The following is a 17,805-nucleotide window of genomic DNA, read 5'->3' on the forward strand; positions in this document are numbered from 1 at the left end:
TGGAACTTTGAAGAAAACGCACTTAATTATTTATTTGATTTTCAGAAATCCAGGCTTGGAAGTAAAGCAATAAAACCAATCACTTTTCACACTAATCTAAGTATTTCACACTAATCTACATCCTCCTTTATTGTCATCAATATCTCATAAAGGAATTATTATTGAAACGTGATCCACACATTTGTTACAATGTTGTTCTAATGGAGTAGAGAGGTGGCTGTATTTTCTTTGGTAATCTATCTCCAAATTAAGGTATAAAATACATTTTTCAAACACTGAGGAAACTTGATATTAGGATTATAGTATTTTACTCAGTAGTATCTAGATATTTTCTGAATTATCTTACTATTATATTTACCCAATAAGGTATAACAGGGTTGTAGCATCATGGGTTTTCCAGTGTCTCTTCTCCTTCATAACGGAGTTCAAGTTTTTACCTAGGAAAATTGTGACTGAAGATATTTACTTTCTGAATCCATATCTACATGAATCATTGAATTTTCTTGCTGGGTTGTCAATAAGAAAAAGAAGAAAAGAGTAAACTATATATAAAAAAAAAATCTAGTCCCATACATACTTGCCATTCAAGAGCAGCATTACAAGCACATATAAATTACTTCACTGAAAATTCACCCTAAAACCTTCTCTTCCCCCAATGGCCCCCCCAGACCCTTATTTCTCACAGCCTGCTCTGCATCCATTCACAGCATCACTCTGATTTCTGTTACTATTTCCCTCATGCAATTCTATAGATTTTGTTCAAATAACAACTATCCTGGGGGAAACAAAGACATGGTCCATCTGCCTCTGCTGGTAATCTTAAGGATCTATTTTGACAGAAAACATATTTTAAAGCTACACAGGCCATCCGAGGCTTAGACTATAGGTGTGAAAACACAATAACAACACTTATTGAACTTATGGAAAATGGCAAAAGGTGCATTTCAGTACTGAAAACACCTGGAGTTCCAGGAAAAGACACATAACGTATTGATGTGACATGTTTTTTTCAGTCAAGTAAAGCCAAGACACCATGCCTACAGGTATTACTTCTATTTAGTAAAGCTAAGTAGGACATTTTGTAGACATACTAGTGAAATTGCTGAAGAAACAGGTGGTGTAGAGATAAGTCACAGAGTTAATTAGACTTATTGAAAAAAAATAAGAAATTACTTACAGGAAGAAGACCAAAGGGTCTTATGTGCTGTTGGATCAAAAGCTGCAAGTATCTATGTGGCAAACAGATTTATTATAAGAAAGGTCCTTCTTAACAAAGGTGCAGATAAGATGTGGAACAAACTGTAAGAGCCGAGAACTATGATATACTTGAGATTACAGATAGATTAACTAGTATTGAAGGGAATTCACTGCTGAAGTTAGCATAATTGATTATGGATTTGGTATCAGTGAAATGTTTCTAATCAAAACTTAGGATGGTGGAGTTTTGGCTTTCGTAAACAATAAATACACCAAGATACATGAAGAGAAATGGAAGTGGGTGCCACTAAACACAGTCTATTGCAAAGTTTCCAGTGTACTCATGTATTACAGGGAGTTTGAAAAGCCAACACAAACAGCATCACTGACGAGGAACATTTATGCAATACGGATTATTTTGATATTCATGCATTACCAGCTAAACAAGTACAGTCTTGGCACTGTAGTAAAACCAGTAAAAATGCGGTAGAATGGGTGCATCATCATAACCACTGCACTTGTTAGAATATAGCTAAGACGATACAAAAGAAAAACCAAGATAGAGTACACCATGACCCACACATTGCCTAAGCTAAAGCAACACAGAGACACCTGTACAATTCTAGTGTACCTACCATACTAGTATTTGGAGATGATGATTTTTGCATTTGCATTCCCTGTTTTGGATTAATGAACTTTATAACCCAAGGGTCTATATTTGAAATTTTATATATATATATATATATATATATATACATATATATGGAGAGAGAGAGAGAGAGAGATCTCAATTGCGATATTTTTAAAAATCAAAGTTCCTATGATTTTTGCTCAAAATCATAAGATTTTTTGATTACAATTTCTTCTTTTACATCAGTTCAAAACTCCATCATTAGCCATGCCACTCTGTCCTCAAGTCTTTGACATGGCTTTTCCTTGTGCATCTTCTGCTGATTTTCTTGAGCATGTCTGAATGCTCATCTTTATATCTGACTCATTATTTTCTTGTGAATGCTGTTTTCAGAAGTACTTTCTGCTTGTACTGAACTTTTTGGCTTCCTAAATATTTCTAGGCCTTCTAAATCTGTCCTGTACGGTGAGAATGACTCAGTCCTGGATGATAAACTCCTTTTCTCTATAGTAATACATGCTGTTTGTTTATTTCCTACTTTATCATGAGTTTGGAATACCAGCATAGCTTCTTGTATTTCATCCTTTATTTTATTCCCTACCATTACCCTTATTGCTTTTACATTTCATGCTCTAACACAGGTTATTTGATTAAACTCTTCCTTCTTACAGTGAAGCCTACGATGCATATGTAAAAGCACAGTTCTTAATATAAACTGATTGAAATATAACCATGCTAATACATCACAGAAAAAAGGCCAAGATGCTAAACATTTTATGTAGTATTAAAGTGTTATCCTATCTTGAGTAGCAAAAATTAATCCAAATGTACAGCTCCTAGAGTATAAACTTATATTCCCTTTTTAAAGAAACACTGGGAAAAAGCATCAGTTATGATTAGTGCTTGTTACCAGAGACACAAATAAAACTTATAAAATAGGATATAAGAATAAAAATAAAGAATGGGGATAGGTAGGGCTGCCTAGAAAATATCACATTTGAATAACTAACATGCCAAGAATCTCATTCTCCTTATCTTCAAGAGCAGGTATTCCCTTGAGATCCCCACAGCTGGCAACTGGAAACACGTCTCTATTACACAACACATTGAAGATAGTCAAAAGAAATTAAGAGATTAAGAAGTTAATAGATAGAACCCATCCTGAAGTTTAAAAACACATGTCTTGAAGTCAACAGTAATAAAAGAGCCTTGCTCTGGGTTCCTTTTGAAAACAACCTTATTGCATCTGAAACGGGTTGAAAGACAAGGAAGCCAACAGAAGTCAGCTGTGGCATTAATTGCATTTCTACCTGATATATTCTTACCATGCTAGTCCAAAAAGACAGGCTTGCTCAAATTAATCTTTGTCCCTTTTAACTCCAGCTATGTAGCTTATTACAGACTGCCCTACCCACTCTAAGAAATCCTTCTTTGAGTTGCTAGAAAGAACAGTCAATGGGAGAGGAAGAGGTTGTCTCATGAGTGATGCCCTGCTGACATACGAATAAAGCAAGGTACATCATATGACTATCAGAAAGACAGACAGTTACCATCTTCTTTTATTAACCTCTCTCAAAGGATAATACCACTTGATGAATTTCCCGCTTCCAATCACAATCCATTTTGGGGGGTAAGAGATCACTTTCGTCCATGTGGCCAAAAAAGTAATAGTTTGGTCAGTGTAAATTACCAGTAATAAATTTCATCTGCTAAGTGAAGAGGCGTTCGTATTTGTTGCCTTGCAAAAAGAAATATATATGAAAAAAAGCCCTCCAAACCTAAAAGAAACTGAAGGTAGGTAAATTACACACCTGCCAGTATTGATTTCTAGCTGCCAAACAGTGAGCTGGGCACTCATACAGCTGGGAATTTTACAGTGTCATCACACAGATGCCATGGATCCATCCTGACAATTTGAGAGCAACGCCTCTTCTGACAGTTCATTTCACCTCACTCATTGATGATGGTGTAATTAAGGAAGGCTTGTATCTGTCTCAAGAGCTTTCACTTGCTTTCATCTCTTCCCTGACAGAAGAGATGACATCTAAATAAAAATCATGTCCATCAGAAGTGTTTAAATTCAAATTAAAAGGATATTTAGGTACCAGAGGGTGCCTACCACTAAAAATTCACATATATTCACTCCTTTCAAAGCAGTCCTTCCTATGGAAGAGTTAAGGGATGATTTCCAGCCTAGATGTTGTATGACATGTTGGTACACTGAGGGTACTAATTCAAGCAACTGGTTAGGAGGAGCTAAACCCATGATATATGTAATCAATTAATCTATATAGTACCAAGAGCTCTTTATTGTACCATTAAAAAAATTTAAATCACAAAGACCGCTACGGTTGGATTGTAGAAGATGGTAGACACAAATGGATATTAGAGTTTGTAGGTGTAATTTTATTTGGGGAAAATGTGCCACGTGAATCACACAGCAGAGCAGCATGAGCAGACTGGAAAGGTGAGTCTCTGGCTAAGCAGGTGTTATTCACTAGACAAATATTTAAAAACACTAGACAAATATTTAAAAAAAATAACTTAGTGATTAAAAAGGGAGTAATCAGACAATCTCTTTTACAGAGGCCATAAATAAGCATGGTTAAAAGTTAATTATCTTTAAGAAAAAAAAAAATCAGCTACCTGGAAAATATTGGAAAATTACAAGGAATATTTATGAAAGAAGAAAACTAGATATTTCTCATCCAAATTAAGAGTAAAGTATACAAAGATACGTTAAAGAATTACAGCAAAAAAGTGAAATAGCTAAAATATATTTTCATTTGTATAAAATCTTCCAGTAGGTTGTTTTGTTTTGTTGTTGTTGTTTTTGGGGTTTTTTGATTTGTTTTTCCAATGAGTAAAAATACATAATACAGTCATTTGCCAATGAATGATGACCTATAGGAAACCAGATGACAGACCATCACAGCACGGGCGTATGTCTACATCCTAAAGCTGGATATGCATTCAAGATGATAGATTCTGCAGCTATTTAGAATCATAGAGTCATAGAATCATTTTGGCTGGAAGAGGCGCTCAAGATCATCAAATCCAACCATAACTTAACTGTGGCATTAAACCATGTCCCTAAGAACCTCATCTCCACATCTTTTAAACCCCTCCAGGGATGGTGACTCCACCACTGCCCTGGGCAGCCTGTTGCAACACCTGACAACCCTTTCCGTCCTAATCTAAATCTAAACATCCCCTGGGCGCAGCTTGAAGCCATTTCCTCTCATCATATTTTTTTTACCACTCTTTTTTTTTTTTTTTCTTTTACTTTTCAATCTTGTGCTCTCCTGGGAAGGAAAAAAAGAACCATCATTACCCACAGGTTGCTACCTTTATGTAACATTTGCTTATTATGTACATTACAGAAAGATGTGTGAACAAACAAAATTATCCTTCAAGTCTTCTGGTGTTGCTATGAGACACAGAAGCAGAATAATCTAAGAATAAAGGAAAGGGACAGATGAATAAAAGAGGTTCTGGTGTGCTTGTTTACCTGGGTATTTATTAGTGGGAAGGAATTTTTGAAACGGAACTAAATTGTCAAAATAGCTGTGAGATAACTATCTCCCTCCCCTTTCAACCATCCTGGATTCCTGGGTTTCACCAGAACTTTGCCAAGGACAAGTGTTGAAGGATAAGCATCCAGGTCCTTTGGTACCTACTATAGCCAAGTTCTCTATTACCAAATTGTTTAATTTCACCCATGTTTCCATGTTAAGAGTGAAGTCTGCAGATCACAGGCAGGTTCCGCAACTATTTCCTCCTACAGCTGACTTTGCAAGCCCCAGAGATGGACCTATATTGCCTAGAGGCAGAGGTGGCTTGGCTGAAAGCAATCTTGAAAATGTAGATATTGATTATTTAACTCGTTTAATAACTTATCTTCTTCATGGACAGGTACACAAGAGGCTCAAAAAGTCACAAAGCAACAGTTATTTCTGTGCCTCACCTTTTCTACAAGGTAATTTGAATTCATTTTTTACTGTTAATCTAGAAAGCAGAAGATGAAACTGGCATAGATCTCAGTGGGCTACCAATATCTAGTGGCTAATGTGAGTAAGAAAGTCAGCATAAAGAGTTCACCAATGACATAACATTATCAGAAAGTTTTATTCTGAAAACTTTGAGTTCACTTTGCCTCAAAGACATTAACACCGCCAAGATGGGGAGATGGACAGATTAGATCTGGTTGCAGCAGGGACTCAGAAGTAAATGCAAACACTTCAAGCTTTTCATGCTCTTGTTGAAGATAACTGGACTTGTGGGTTTTAGTTATCATCAATATACTCATGATGCTTACTAGGAATTGAGAATGTCTGCTGCCCATGCAGGGAAGAAAGGCCTGAGATGGAAATTAAAGTGAACAGATGAAACACGAGAACACGGAGGTAGCCCACAGCTTTGATTTCAAATAAAAATCTCACAACTCGAAGGGCTTGAATTAAGCTCCTCTATGACTTTTTAACAGTCCTTGATTAGAACAGAGAGTTACCATCTTCTGAATATTATTTCTTATCTAGCTTAATGTCAACTAAAAGAGAAATGCAAGAACAAAGGCTATAAGAGGAAATCCACGTACATATAAATTTTTCTTGATGGAAGCTGGATACAGAACCTATGAAAGAATATTGACACTTCTTTTCATTGTCAGAAGAACTAGTTGTATACTCTGATAATGTATTGATCTGCACTGAAACAAATGAAAAGAAAATAGAAAATTTCAAGTTTGGACAGTATTTGTGAAATATGCCAGTAGGAACACTCTTTGTTCCTAGAACAAAAGTTGCAGAAAAATATGAGCCAAATTCTTTCCTCTTAGGCTTGTTACTCTGGGTTTTGCCTATCTTAAATGAAAGTCCAACTCAGTTCATAAGCTTATACAATACTTACAAAAGCACAAACAAAATATTGTTATCTGAATGTGAGATAGAGTTGTACAGTGTAAACGGTCAGAGCTGTGTTGATCTCAAGTGTGTTGCAGATTTATACAGAAGATCTTCACTCCCTAGGAGAAAGCCTAGTTTTGTGTTACTTAGACACCAAATGCTCTCCATGATTTCGGAGAGATTAAATTCACTGTTGACCACCATAGTTAAATTTATTTCGCATCTTTTCCACTCCACGCACACATTACTGAATCAAGTAGGCATTGAGCAGGTCCAATTGCTTGTTTAGTGTGCTGTGCACACTAACTGTGTTTGGTTTCTTTTCCTCCTGTATTCAATGTGCAAGCCTGTTTCCACATTTATGATGGGAAAACATACAATCAGTCTGAATTAAGGAGCTACAATACAGTTCTTGGAAAATGAAGGGTAGTTTGCACTGTGTCTTATAAAGAGTTCAAATATCAACTTTTTTTTTTCCTCCCTTGACATTTTAAGAGGAAAAAACCCAACCCGTAAACTCCCAAAAGTAACCCCAGTATCCTGTTCAAAGTAGCGATTACATGGTCAGGAAAAAGTTATTAAAGACTCTTATGAGACTTTTATGAGTATAATGAACAAAAAGACTATAAAACAGAAACTCTGCTGTAAGGTTTCATCTGTTACAAATTACTATCCAGCCTTGTGATTCTATTGATTTGCTTGCACTGTATCAAATTTTAATCACCATAAACCACTGCCTAACACAGTCCTTCCACTAGCCAAGTGTTCTTAGAAGGTAGCTTTGATTCTTTTGTCTCCAGAAATCTTAAGTTTGTATGAGATGAAGCTGATAAACACATATAGGCTTCACAAAATTATCCATAAAAAATTAATTCATACAAAATTGGTAAGGCACTGGTTTTTGTTTTGTTTTTAAAAACATTATTTGTAGCTGTTTCAGCTTTGGTGCTGCATCAGTTTGTGCTAAAGAACAAACATTCCCTTCAATCCAATTTTGTTGGAAATAAGTTTCAAGTAAGAATAAAGCAGCTGGACTTAATTCTTGTAAATGTTCACTTAAACTAAACGTTTAAGTCCTTCCATAAAATATTTTTTAAAAACTCACAACTTAAATCACACAAAATCACAGAATATCAGGGGTCGGAAGGGACCTCGAAAGCTCATCCAGTCCAATTCCCCCACCAAAGCAGGAACACCCAGATGAGGTTACACAGGAAGGCTCTCTTGGACTTTTCTCCATCTTTGTGAGGATGGAAACTCTGATCCAATTCACTAATTTAACCCAAAGGCCCTGTAAGCTGAAGTTTCACAGATCTTAATTAAATGTCAAATATGTTGATGTTTCCTATAGAAAGTAAGTAGGCAGCTTGCTGTCATGACTATCATGCTATCAAGAGTTTACTTGCTGCTGAATTTCATCTCCTAGGAAAAATGGTTGGATTTAATAATTTAATTTTGCAAAAAAGAGTCCAGAGGTCTAACAGTTAAACTATGGAAGCTTAGCTAAAAGCAATAATAAAAATATAATTAATTAGCTGCCATATAGCACTTTGATAGATGCATTGAATAAATCTGAGCTGATTTATCAGTCAAGTGCCTTTGTGTAGTAGGTATTAGAATTATGTGTCATTAACCTTATGCTACAAATGAAGGTGCCAGGATACAGAAGTTAAATGACTTCCCAAGGTCACATTTGAAGCCGGCAACACAACTCAGGCATTTACTGACTTTCAATCATTAGAGATAATTTTTTTTGAAAAAACATTAAAGGGATTCATGAGGTAAAGATCATGACCTGGAAAGGCACCATTATTTCTCTAACTTCAGTTTCAAAAGGCAGAAAAGTTGAGAGATGACTGCTGAAATATGATTTGAAGGAAAGGAATTAGCCAGCCAAGCCTGGAGTGGTACCATTTAAATTCTGTGTTATTTGATTGCTGTTTTTTTACCTCAAATAACTATAAGACAATTTGAGTCATTCTGGGTTATTTACATCATAGTTAAGCTGGGTCTCATTCTTGGGATGCTCTGTCTTCTTGGGCTTTGGAGGGAGCCTGAGCCAGGAAGTCTTCTACACATAACTATACCAGATCAAGTGCCTCAGGTTTCATGAGGTGACACCTAACTCTGAGTTTCCAACATAACCCATTGACAAAACCGGTTGTCAGTGAATGTCTAGAAAAATGAGAATTCCTCTTTGCAGTTGTAATTCTCAAATGAGGCATATCACAGCAAGTCAAGTGAAAAGCAAAAGACAAAAAGTGACCATAAGAGGCAGGGAAAATACATAAATAATGAAAACAGCTCTTAAGAGAAGATTGAAGTATTCTGCAATATGAACTATAAAAGAAAGTTGGGTTCCATAAGCCTCATTCTTATAGAACATACTTTAGAAAATGTATTGGCCGTGCAAAGAAAATTTTGTCATTTGTATTCATCAAATATCAAGAAATGTATTTTTTTTTTCTCTCAGAAAGGTAAAACACAGCTTTTATATAAAGAATTATGGAAACATGGGTTATTTTTCCTGGCCTTTTGATGGACTTTCTATTGAGCTTGGAAAGAAATTCAGATTCTAATTTTAAAATTAATTATTACAGAGTTTTGACAGTATTGGATCTGCAATTCCAAATTCTTGTAACATAAGCAAGTGCAACTCCACATCCTTCAGTGGAACCATGTTTGCATGTATCAGCAAGCAATTCTGGCCCTGTGCCTGAGAAAGGATCTTACATTCCACAGTCACTTGATTATGTCTCATCTTTAAACCACATTTTACTATTTGCAAAATACTTGACCCACAAAAAACCATAGAAGCCCATCTGCTAAGATACCACTGTGCATCATTCAGTAAAAATGCTGAAACTGTTTTAAGTGCAAAATCTAGTGAACAAAAGATGTAAATCTATTCCAATATTTATTTTCTTGTGCAGTTTTATGAAACTGAAATGTGGATTTCAAAATTCCGCTTGCAATAGAAAATAACTTCTTCAAGATACCTTATTGCCCAAATCAAAAAGAATTTTTATAAATAAAAGTCAAAGATACAGCTAAAAGGACCCATCCTTGGAAAAGAGTAATAGTGGACCCACAGGTTCATACCAGATGTCAGAGACATACAAGAACCAATTAAAGATCTGCTTCTAACAGTCTGGAAAAACCTAAATGGAATAAAAATATCAGGCAGTAGGGCTAAGACAGCTATCGTTACTATCATAATTCTTTTGTTGGTGGATTACCTAAATATGACCACATAATGTTCAAAAACAGTAACCAAACTCTACTTTGGTCGTGAGGACAAGTCTAATGTAATGTTAGGCTTGTTAAACCAAAGCTATAACTATTAATGGCTCTCTCAGTTGAAAGTGGTTTATGTTTTTGGTTTTGTTTTTATTTGTTGGTTTGTTTTGTTTGTTTTGGTTTAGTTTCGCTTTTTTGCTTTTAATTGGGCTGGCTGCTTTTTTTAACTATAGCATTTAATAGGTATTTTTTCTCTTTTTATGTCACTACCTCTTATTTTCTTTTTAAAAAAACATCTTCTTAATTCTTTTTAACTTTTTATTAGTTCTATTAGACCCATAATTGCAATGTTTTGTTGCAAGTCTGTGAAGGAGGGGACTGCTATAATATTAACCATTCATTGCATATGATGTATAGGGCTACAACTCTGACTGCCACTAAAATGTAACTGTGACTATTGTACAGGGGTTTCCTGTTTGTTTTTTCTCTCTTTATGTACCTACTGACTGTTTGCTTTTTCATTTCCACAGCTCCAGTCACCAGGTGACAGTAGCAAATCTTTGCATAATACAGAGGGATCAGGACTGGAAGCTGGTGACAGGCCTGTGCTCCTATTTCAGATCATAGTAGTGAACCTTATTATACATGGCATTATACAGAATTCACACAGAGCTTTTAAAACCCAGAACCTACTTTTAAGTACCTACAAGTTAAGTGCTATAGCAAAGACCTGACTCCCAGACCCTAAGTGAGGTACCTTGGTTCCTTGTTTTCTACATGGGAAGAGCAAGATGCTCCAGAAGGGCATCTTACTCTCAATAAAAATACATCCCACACATATTTGTCAGGGAACTGTCTAGCTCTGGTCAATAGTAACCAAGAAACACTCCTTGCTACATCTCAAGTACCAGAGAATTAGGACAATGTCTGTTTAAAGAACAAAAATCACGCAAATCTATAATTCAATACTTATCAAATCAGTAGTTCCCTAATCATATTTTCCTTTGCTAAAGAACACATAGTACTGCTACAGAGAAAGGATGTTGCAAAGGGGCTCCATATTCTTCAAAATAATGCTAGTATAGAGAAGTCAATAACACCACATAATAATGTCAAACAAATCATTTAGTTATTTTTCTTCAAGAAATACAAGCATTTTTCATAGTTCTTGATCTGTTAAAGGCAAACTGACATGAACTTTATTATTATTTTATTAAAAGCCCATTCAATGAGCATCTAGGTTTCAATCATTATGTTTTATACCTCTCATGGTAGTATAGAGCTATTGCAATAAAGTCCCTAAACATCTGAAATTATCATTTGACTTTGCACAGTAAGTCTCTTAAGAAGAGAAGATACTATATGTATATATCTGTAATACGGACCTTTCAAGACTGAACACAGTCTTAAGGCTGTGCCTTCTCTAAGTATCCTTTTTCCTATTTTAGTTCAGCATGACAAGCTCTTCAGTTTAGAGTAGCCTCTGGCCAGTACCTGATACAGTATTTTGAAGCACCTATTTGGATTTTTACTTAATAGAGATTAAGATCTATTCTACTATTAATAAAGCTGAGCTGAAATGTACTTACTGTTGCCCATTACTTTTGACAAAATACTAGAAATACAACTTTAAACATGCTCGATTGCTTTAATTAACTACTGAAATACAGCACATGCTCTTCCCTGGCAGTCATCCAGACATTTGCTGTGCAATCAGAGGGATAAAGTTGATCAAAACTCCTGAAACCTGCATTACAGAAATGCTACCTCTACCATTTCAGCTGTATATCATTTTCCTTGCCTCTTCAAGAGAGGCAGGATGGAAATCTAGCCATGTCAATAAGATCACTTACCTCAACTAACTTGTTGGCGTGTTCACGGAAGACCTGAGCATACTCCTTCACTTCTTTCTCATTACCGCTTTTTGCAGCTTCGATGAGAACCAGTAATGGGACATTGGTCTCCAGGAATGAATCCGATATATGATCCATTACTGCCTTCCGTAGCTGTGACAAAAGAAAGCAGACCAGTAAATAAAAGGAGAATTATCAATATACATTCTCACCTTATTTGTTGGCTACTTATATTTAAGCATTGATGTGTTGCGTCTCGCAGTACTGCATGGGAGGCTGGGCTTTTCTCTTTCTTTCCTCCAAGTTATATATTAAATATCAAGCACTTAGTGGCCTAGGGTCTGCAAAACACTGCCGAGATTTGTGCTGACATCCATTTAATCCTACTGGACTGAATGGATCTATACAGGATGGTGGTGAATACCCACGTGATACATTGCAAATTGATGAGACCTGAAAGCTGCACACTTCTTTAAAAAACAGTTCAGCTCACTTAGAAGCCAAATATGGATTAAGGAGATTAACTTCAAGCAACCATTAACAATATTAGCCAGAATATTTCCAAGCCTTTTCTAATTCCAGCACTGAATAGTATTCTGCGCAATAATGAGTATTTAGTTTAGCACATGGCTTGGGCTTTGTATTCTCCTTCAAATACCTCCAACAAGTATAAACAGAAAACCTTTTTAAGCATTTACCAGGCAGAGTAGAAAACGTATTACAATTTATTCCAAAGGAAAAAAAAAACACAACAACTGAAAACCAACAAAACAATCAACACACCACCTTACAAGTTACTGAAAGTTAAACATCTGTTATTTCTTAAAAACATCTGTTTGAAACAATAGCACTGTAAGAACGATGGCTAACTTTTCTCTAGCTTGCTAATAACTACTAATTGATGTCAAACTTCCCTAAAATTTGAAAGAGGGTTAGAAAGGTGACTGAAATCTTAAGTAATTCTTCCTGGAAGCTTAATTGCTCTATAGGAGTATGGACTCAGAACATTTTCACCATGTTTTCTCCAGCTTTTTGGTTATTAAGAAGAAGGAACTCAAACACAAGCTGGGAGCTCTTCAGCCTGCAGGTCTGGCTGGCCATTAGTCTCCTTAAATCATTCTTTTTGAGTTAGATGAAACATTAGGAAAGGTAATTTTCTGTGTTTTGCTGGCCAGAAAAGAAAGCTCTAGATAGACAAGGTGTCATAAAAACACCCAGTCAAACTGAAAACGGGTATATTGTTAGGCACTGTAAATACATGATCCAAGGCATGTTTGTTGTTTGACAGCAGCTATTGTCAGCTCTATTTGCATAAGGAGAAAGTTAGATTTGAGTACTTCCATTCAAGTGTTGCAGTAAAAACAAGCAAAGCAAAATAGCATGCGTGTGTTTGCATGAGGTATTCCTTTTATTTCTGTTATAACTAAAGCAGCCAACATATTAAGAACAACAATTTTTAACTCCCCTTAATAATTAATTCTACTCAGATTCTACCTGGAAAGTATTATTACACTTCCAAAATGATTAAAGGCACTCAGAATAGCTTACACAGTAATACATACAAAAAAGGGGGAAATAAAAGACAAAAAAAAGAATACATCAAAGAGACCTGCCAACAGTTAGGAAGCTGGTGTGTGGTTGCTACTACCTATCACTTTGTCACCTTGTAGTCTTTCTTTTTTTCTCTCATCAATCTGCTGATATCCACTCACTGACTCAAATTTTATTCTTATATTGAAAGCTCTTTCAGACCTTCCTTTGAATCTGTTTGCACAGCATCTACAATGAGATCCTGAGCCATGAATAATTATCACAAGTACCATCTCAACACAAAGATGAATACAATATTGCTTCAAATATATCAAAGCACACAGAATCACAGAATGTCAGGGATTGGAAGGGACCTTGAAAGCTCATCCAGTGCAATCCCCCCGCCGGAGCAGGAACACTCAGATGAGGTTACACAGGAAGGTGTCCAGGTGGATTGGAATGTCTGCAGAGAAGGAGAGTCCACAACCTCCTTGGGCAGCCTGTTGCAGTGTCTGTTACCCTTACTGAGAAGAAATTTCTTCTCAAATTTAAGTGGAACCTCCTGTGTTCCAGTTTGAATCCCTCGTCCTTTCACTGTTTGTCACCAAGAAGAGCCTGGCTCCATCCTCCTGACACTCACCCTTTATATATTGATCACTATGAATGAGGTCACCCCTCAGTCTCCTCCAAGCTCCAGAGCCCCAGCTCCCTCAGCCTTTCCTCACATGGGAGATGCTCCACTCCCTTCAGCATCTTGGTGGCTGCGCTGGACTCTCTCCAGCAGTTCCCTGTCCTGCTGGAACTGAGGGGCCACAACTGGACACAATATTCCAGGTGTGTTCTCCCCAGGGCAGAGTAGAGGGGCAGGAGAACCTCTGTGACCTACTGACCACCCCCTTCTAATCCACCCCAGGTACCATTGGCCTTCCCAGTCCTCATGCTCATCCTGCTGTCCCCAGGACCCCCAGGTCCGTTTCTGCTATGCTGCTCTCTAATAGGTCATTTCCCAACTTATACTGGAACCTGGGGTTGTTCCTGCCCAGATTCATGACTCTACACTTGCCCTTGTTCTATTTCATTAATTTTTTCCCCACCCAACTCTCCAGCCTGTCCAGGTCTCTGGATGGCAGCACAGCTTCCAGTGTCACCACTCCTCCCAGCTTGGTGTCATCAGCAAACTTGCTGATAGTACGCTTTATTGCCTCATCCAAATCGTGGATGAATATATTGAATAAGCATTCCAAAAACGAAAAGATATAGTAAGATGTTAAGTGCCATAGAATAGTGCACCAGCATAGGATTCTGCATTAGATGCCTGAGAGACTTCCAATTACAATTTATATCAATCCTTCCCTATTAACTGGTGGGTTTCTATATATCTATATAGGAGGTTCAGATTGGATATAATGAAAAATTTCTTCACTGAAAGGGTTGCCAAACACCGGAACAGGCTGTCCAGGGAAGTGGTTGAGTCACCATCCCCGGAGGAGTTTAAAAGATGTATAGATGAGGTTCTAAGGGACGTGGTTTAGTTAATGGTTGAACTCAATGATCTTGAGAGTCTCTTCCAACCAAAATGATTCCATGATTCTAAAGGGTTTGTCTCACATTTGCTTAAGCACCCTCTCTTGCTGCTCATCTCCCAACACTTGCTGAGAAGCTCCGCTCCCAAGTGAGATGACTCACTTCAGTACCTACAGTTAAGACTTTTTGAAGTCCACTGAACCAAAACATGCCAAATGGTGGTGTTTCCAAATGAACACAACAAGGTGTTAAAAATCCCATGTGGTTACCATTTCATTCTCAGGGAAAACCCTTAAAAAAATCCACTAGCTCAAGTTCAATGTCATTACCAATAAAACTATCTACCCACTGCACTGAAAGGAACACCAGGATTTTTCTGTTTATATCTTCCCATAATTACACACCTGTTTCAAAATGTTGTGTTGAATGAACAAGGAATTCAATTTTTAATCAAGGTAAATGTGTTGTTAATATTATAGACCTGATTATAACAATACGCCTCATGGAACTGTAAGAAATGTCTCAAGATGTTTAAGTACATTGCTTGTTTTCATCAATATTAAATACCTTCAGTCTACAACCACGTGCCAGAAATCCATAAGGACAGTAAGAGCATCAGCTCACCAGCGATTTGGGATTAACTATATAAATATATAGTAGAGTTATATCTGAATAAAAATGAATGAATGAAAAAATTGATATCTTGTTTCTAATGGTCACTATATGGTGTCGTGTGCAGTTCAGAATTGCAGCAACTGAAAACCAAAAACATCTGAGTTCTGACTGTCACAGGTGTGATAAATATAGAATTATCAAATTCTATTTTCCTATGCTGTGTTAATCATAGATGTCAGCAGCATATTTTTGACCTCTCATGTAAAAACATATAATAATTTCTTTAGAAATTGGTTATCTGAGTTTTAGGACGCCCGTGCACTGAGGTTGAAAGGTATAGTTAACGGTTTTTATATATGCAGGAGACCACAAATTTTTCTATCCATCATCACAGGCTATAAAGAATGACTTGACAAAATCATTTGTTGAATGTGACAGGAGTATGAACATTAGACATTCATCCAATAGCTGAAACGGATACATGACAAGGTAATATTAATTGCACAAGACAAGACATTTGAAAGTATTAGCTCAGCATTGCCAGTCTATTTGATCCAATTAGGGCTATTCATCAAGGTAAATAACTACTGGAAAACTAATCTTGTATGTTCCTCTGCATACTGCAACAAAGTCCAGCCAAAGTGATGACTTATGCATCCAGAGATTTTACTGTTTCCTACAACCGACATCAGTTCAGGAGGGAATGGGGGAAGTCTGTGACTTGAATTTAAATGGTCATAAAACATGCAGCAAAAATACGTCAAGTTTTATTCTAAAACCAGCATGAGATCTTCCACTAATATGTACATTAATAAATGTCTTCGCAATGCCTTAATTTACCTCACATTCTGATGTAATTATTATGACACAAATTATTACTCATAAGACAATGCTTTAGGATTCTTTCCCCACTGAATTTTTAAGTTAGAGGTGACTTCAAAGTGTGGATAGTTTTCGCTACATGAAACTGCATTTGGTAGAGGAGAAAGCACATTAAATAAAGGTCTTGATTAATTCATTTTGTCATGGAGAAAACTTTATTAATTAACATATTGCTAAAAGAATATTAAGTTTGCCAGCCCAGCACAAAAATGCAAAAGGAAAACACCAAGACCTGCAAGTATGAATGGTGAACCACAAGGCAGATTTTATGTCTTTCCAGTTCAGTCAATTAAGTCAGTTTATGGCGCAGAGTCAGTTGCTGGTTTTGATAGCATCGTGTTCTACTGTTCTAAGCACTGTTTTGGGCTGTTTTATCCTTGCCAGTTCACAGCTATAATTGAGCTCAAAGAGGTTAAACTGCCCCCTGAAATGATGTTTTCCATGGCTATATAACAATTTTAGAACCAAAATGTCTCAGTGCTACTTACAGTCTAGCAGAGAATTAAATGTCTAATCCTGACACAGCAGGAGATTAATGACTCTAACAGATTGTTAAACTTTATAAATACTGGCAGTATAAAGCTATCTGTAACAAAAGTTTACCAAGGAATACCTTATTCACCATTTTCTATTTAATGTGCATTACAAACTGAACCCAACTTCAGTTTTTGCAGCTGCTGAGCACTCCCAAACAGGTATTAATTTAATTGAAAGAGATGAAAATAAAGACTTCCCCATTGCAGTTAATGTCTCCTCTAATATATTGTGAATTTGAGTTCTGGAAAATAAGACCATAAGATCAGAAGCTGCTGCAATGTCGTGCTAAAGAGAAAGTCTCAGTTAATTCTGCACAATACAACCCCTGAAGATGTGACCCCAAAATGGTATCTTTGGGAATGTGGACACTAAAGCCATAAATTATATCTTGATATAACAAAAAGATGAACATTTAATGCATGTATCACACTTGGATACCCAGACTACAGATTTCTGGAATATACTACATACAAATCTTTAAGATTTGAGCTTAAGATTAAAACTCAGGAAGAAATTATATTATGAAGACTCATCATAAACCTTCATTTATTTTTTTTTGTGTGCAAGCTTTCTTCTTAAAGAGGAAATTCCTTAGTCAGAGAGAGACTGTGCATGAATTTAACAAGTAAAGAAACTTAAAACAACAAGTTTTGACCAGAATTTTGGAAGACAGTAAGATACACAAAAAGTTCCTCCTAGTTGTAGGTTAGTACAGAGAATTCCTCAAACTGGTATATGGTGTGTATATATATATATATATATATTTATATGTATATTTAGGAGGGAATGTTTACCAATTTTTGTGACTTTGAAATTTTATATTGTCTTATCAAAAAATATTTATTTGGCAAGAGCAAGCCTCAGGCTTGCTAACAACGTTAAGACAGTTACA

The 17,805-nt window shown here is 36.3% G+C and overlaps 1 protein-coding gene across 3 annotated transcripts in view; it reads right to left on the bottom strand.

Annotated features, from left to right (window-relative positions):
• Window positions 1-17,805, bottom strand: part of CTNNA2 (catenin alpha 2) — a gene marked incomplete at both ends in the record, with an annotated part of 482,028 nt that overhangs the window by 90,244 nt on the left and 373,979 nt on the right. For all 3 annotated transcript variants that reach the window (XM_080343717.1, XM_080343716.1, XM_080343715.1), the window contains one exon: window positions 11,826-11,978. In XM_080343717.1, coding sequence (XP_080199843.1) covers window positions 11,826-11,978 — 153 coding nt within the window. The remainder of the gene's footprint in view (window positions 1-11,825; window positions 11,979-17,805) is intronic.

The sequence above is a fragment of the Nesoenas mayeri genome, assembly GCF_963082525.1.
Source record: "Nesoenas mayeri genome assembly, chromosome: 4".
Taxonomy (NCBI): Eukaryota; Metazoa; Chordata; class Aves; order Columbiformes; family Columbidae; genus Nesoenas; species Nesoenas mayeri.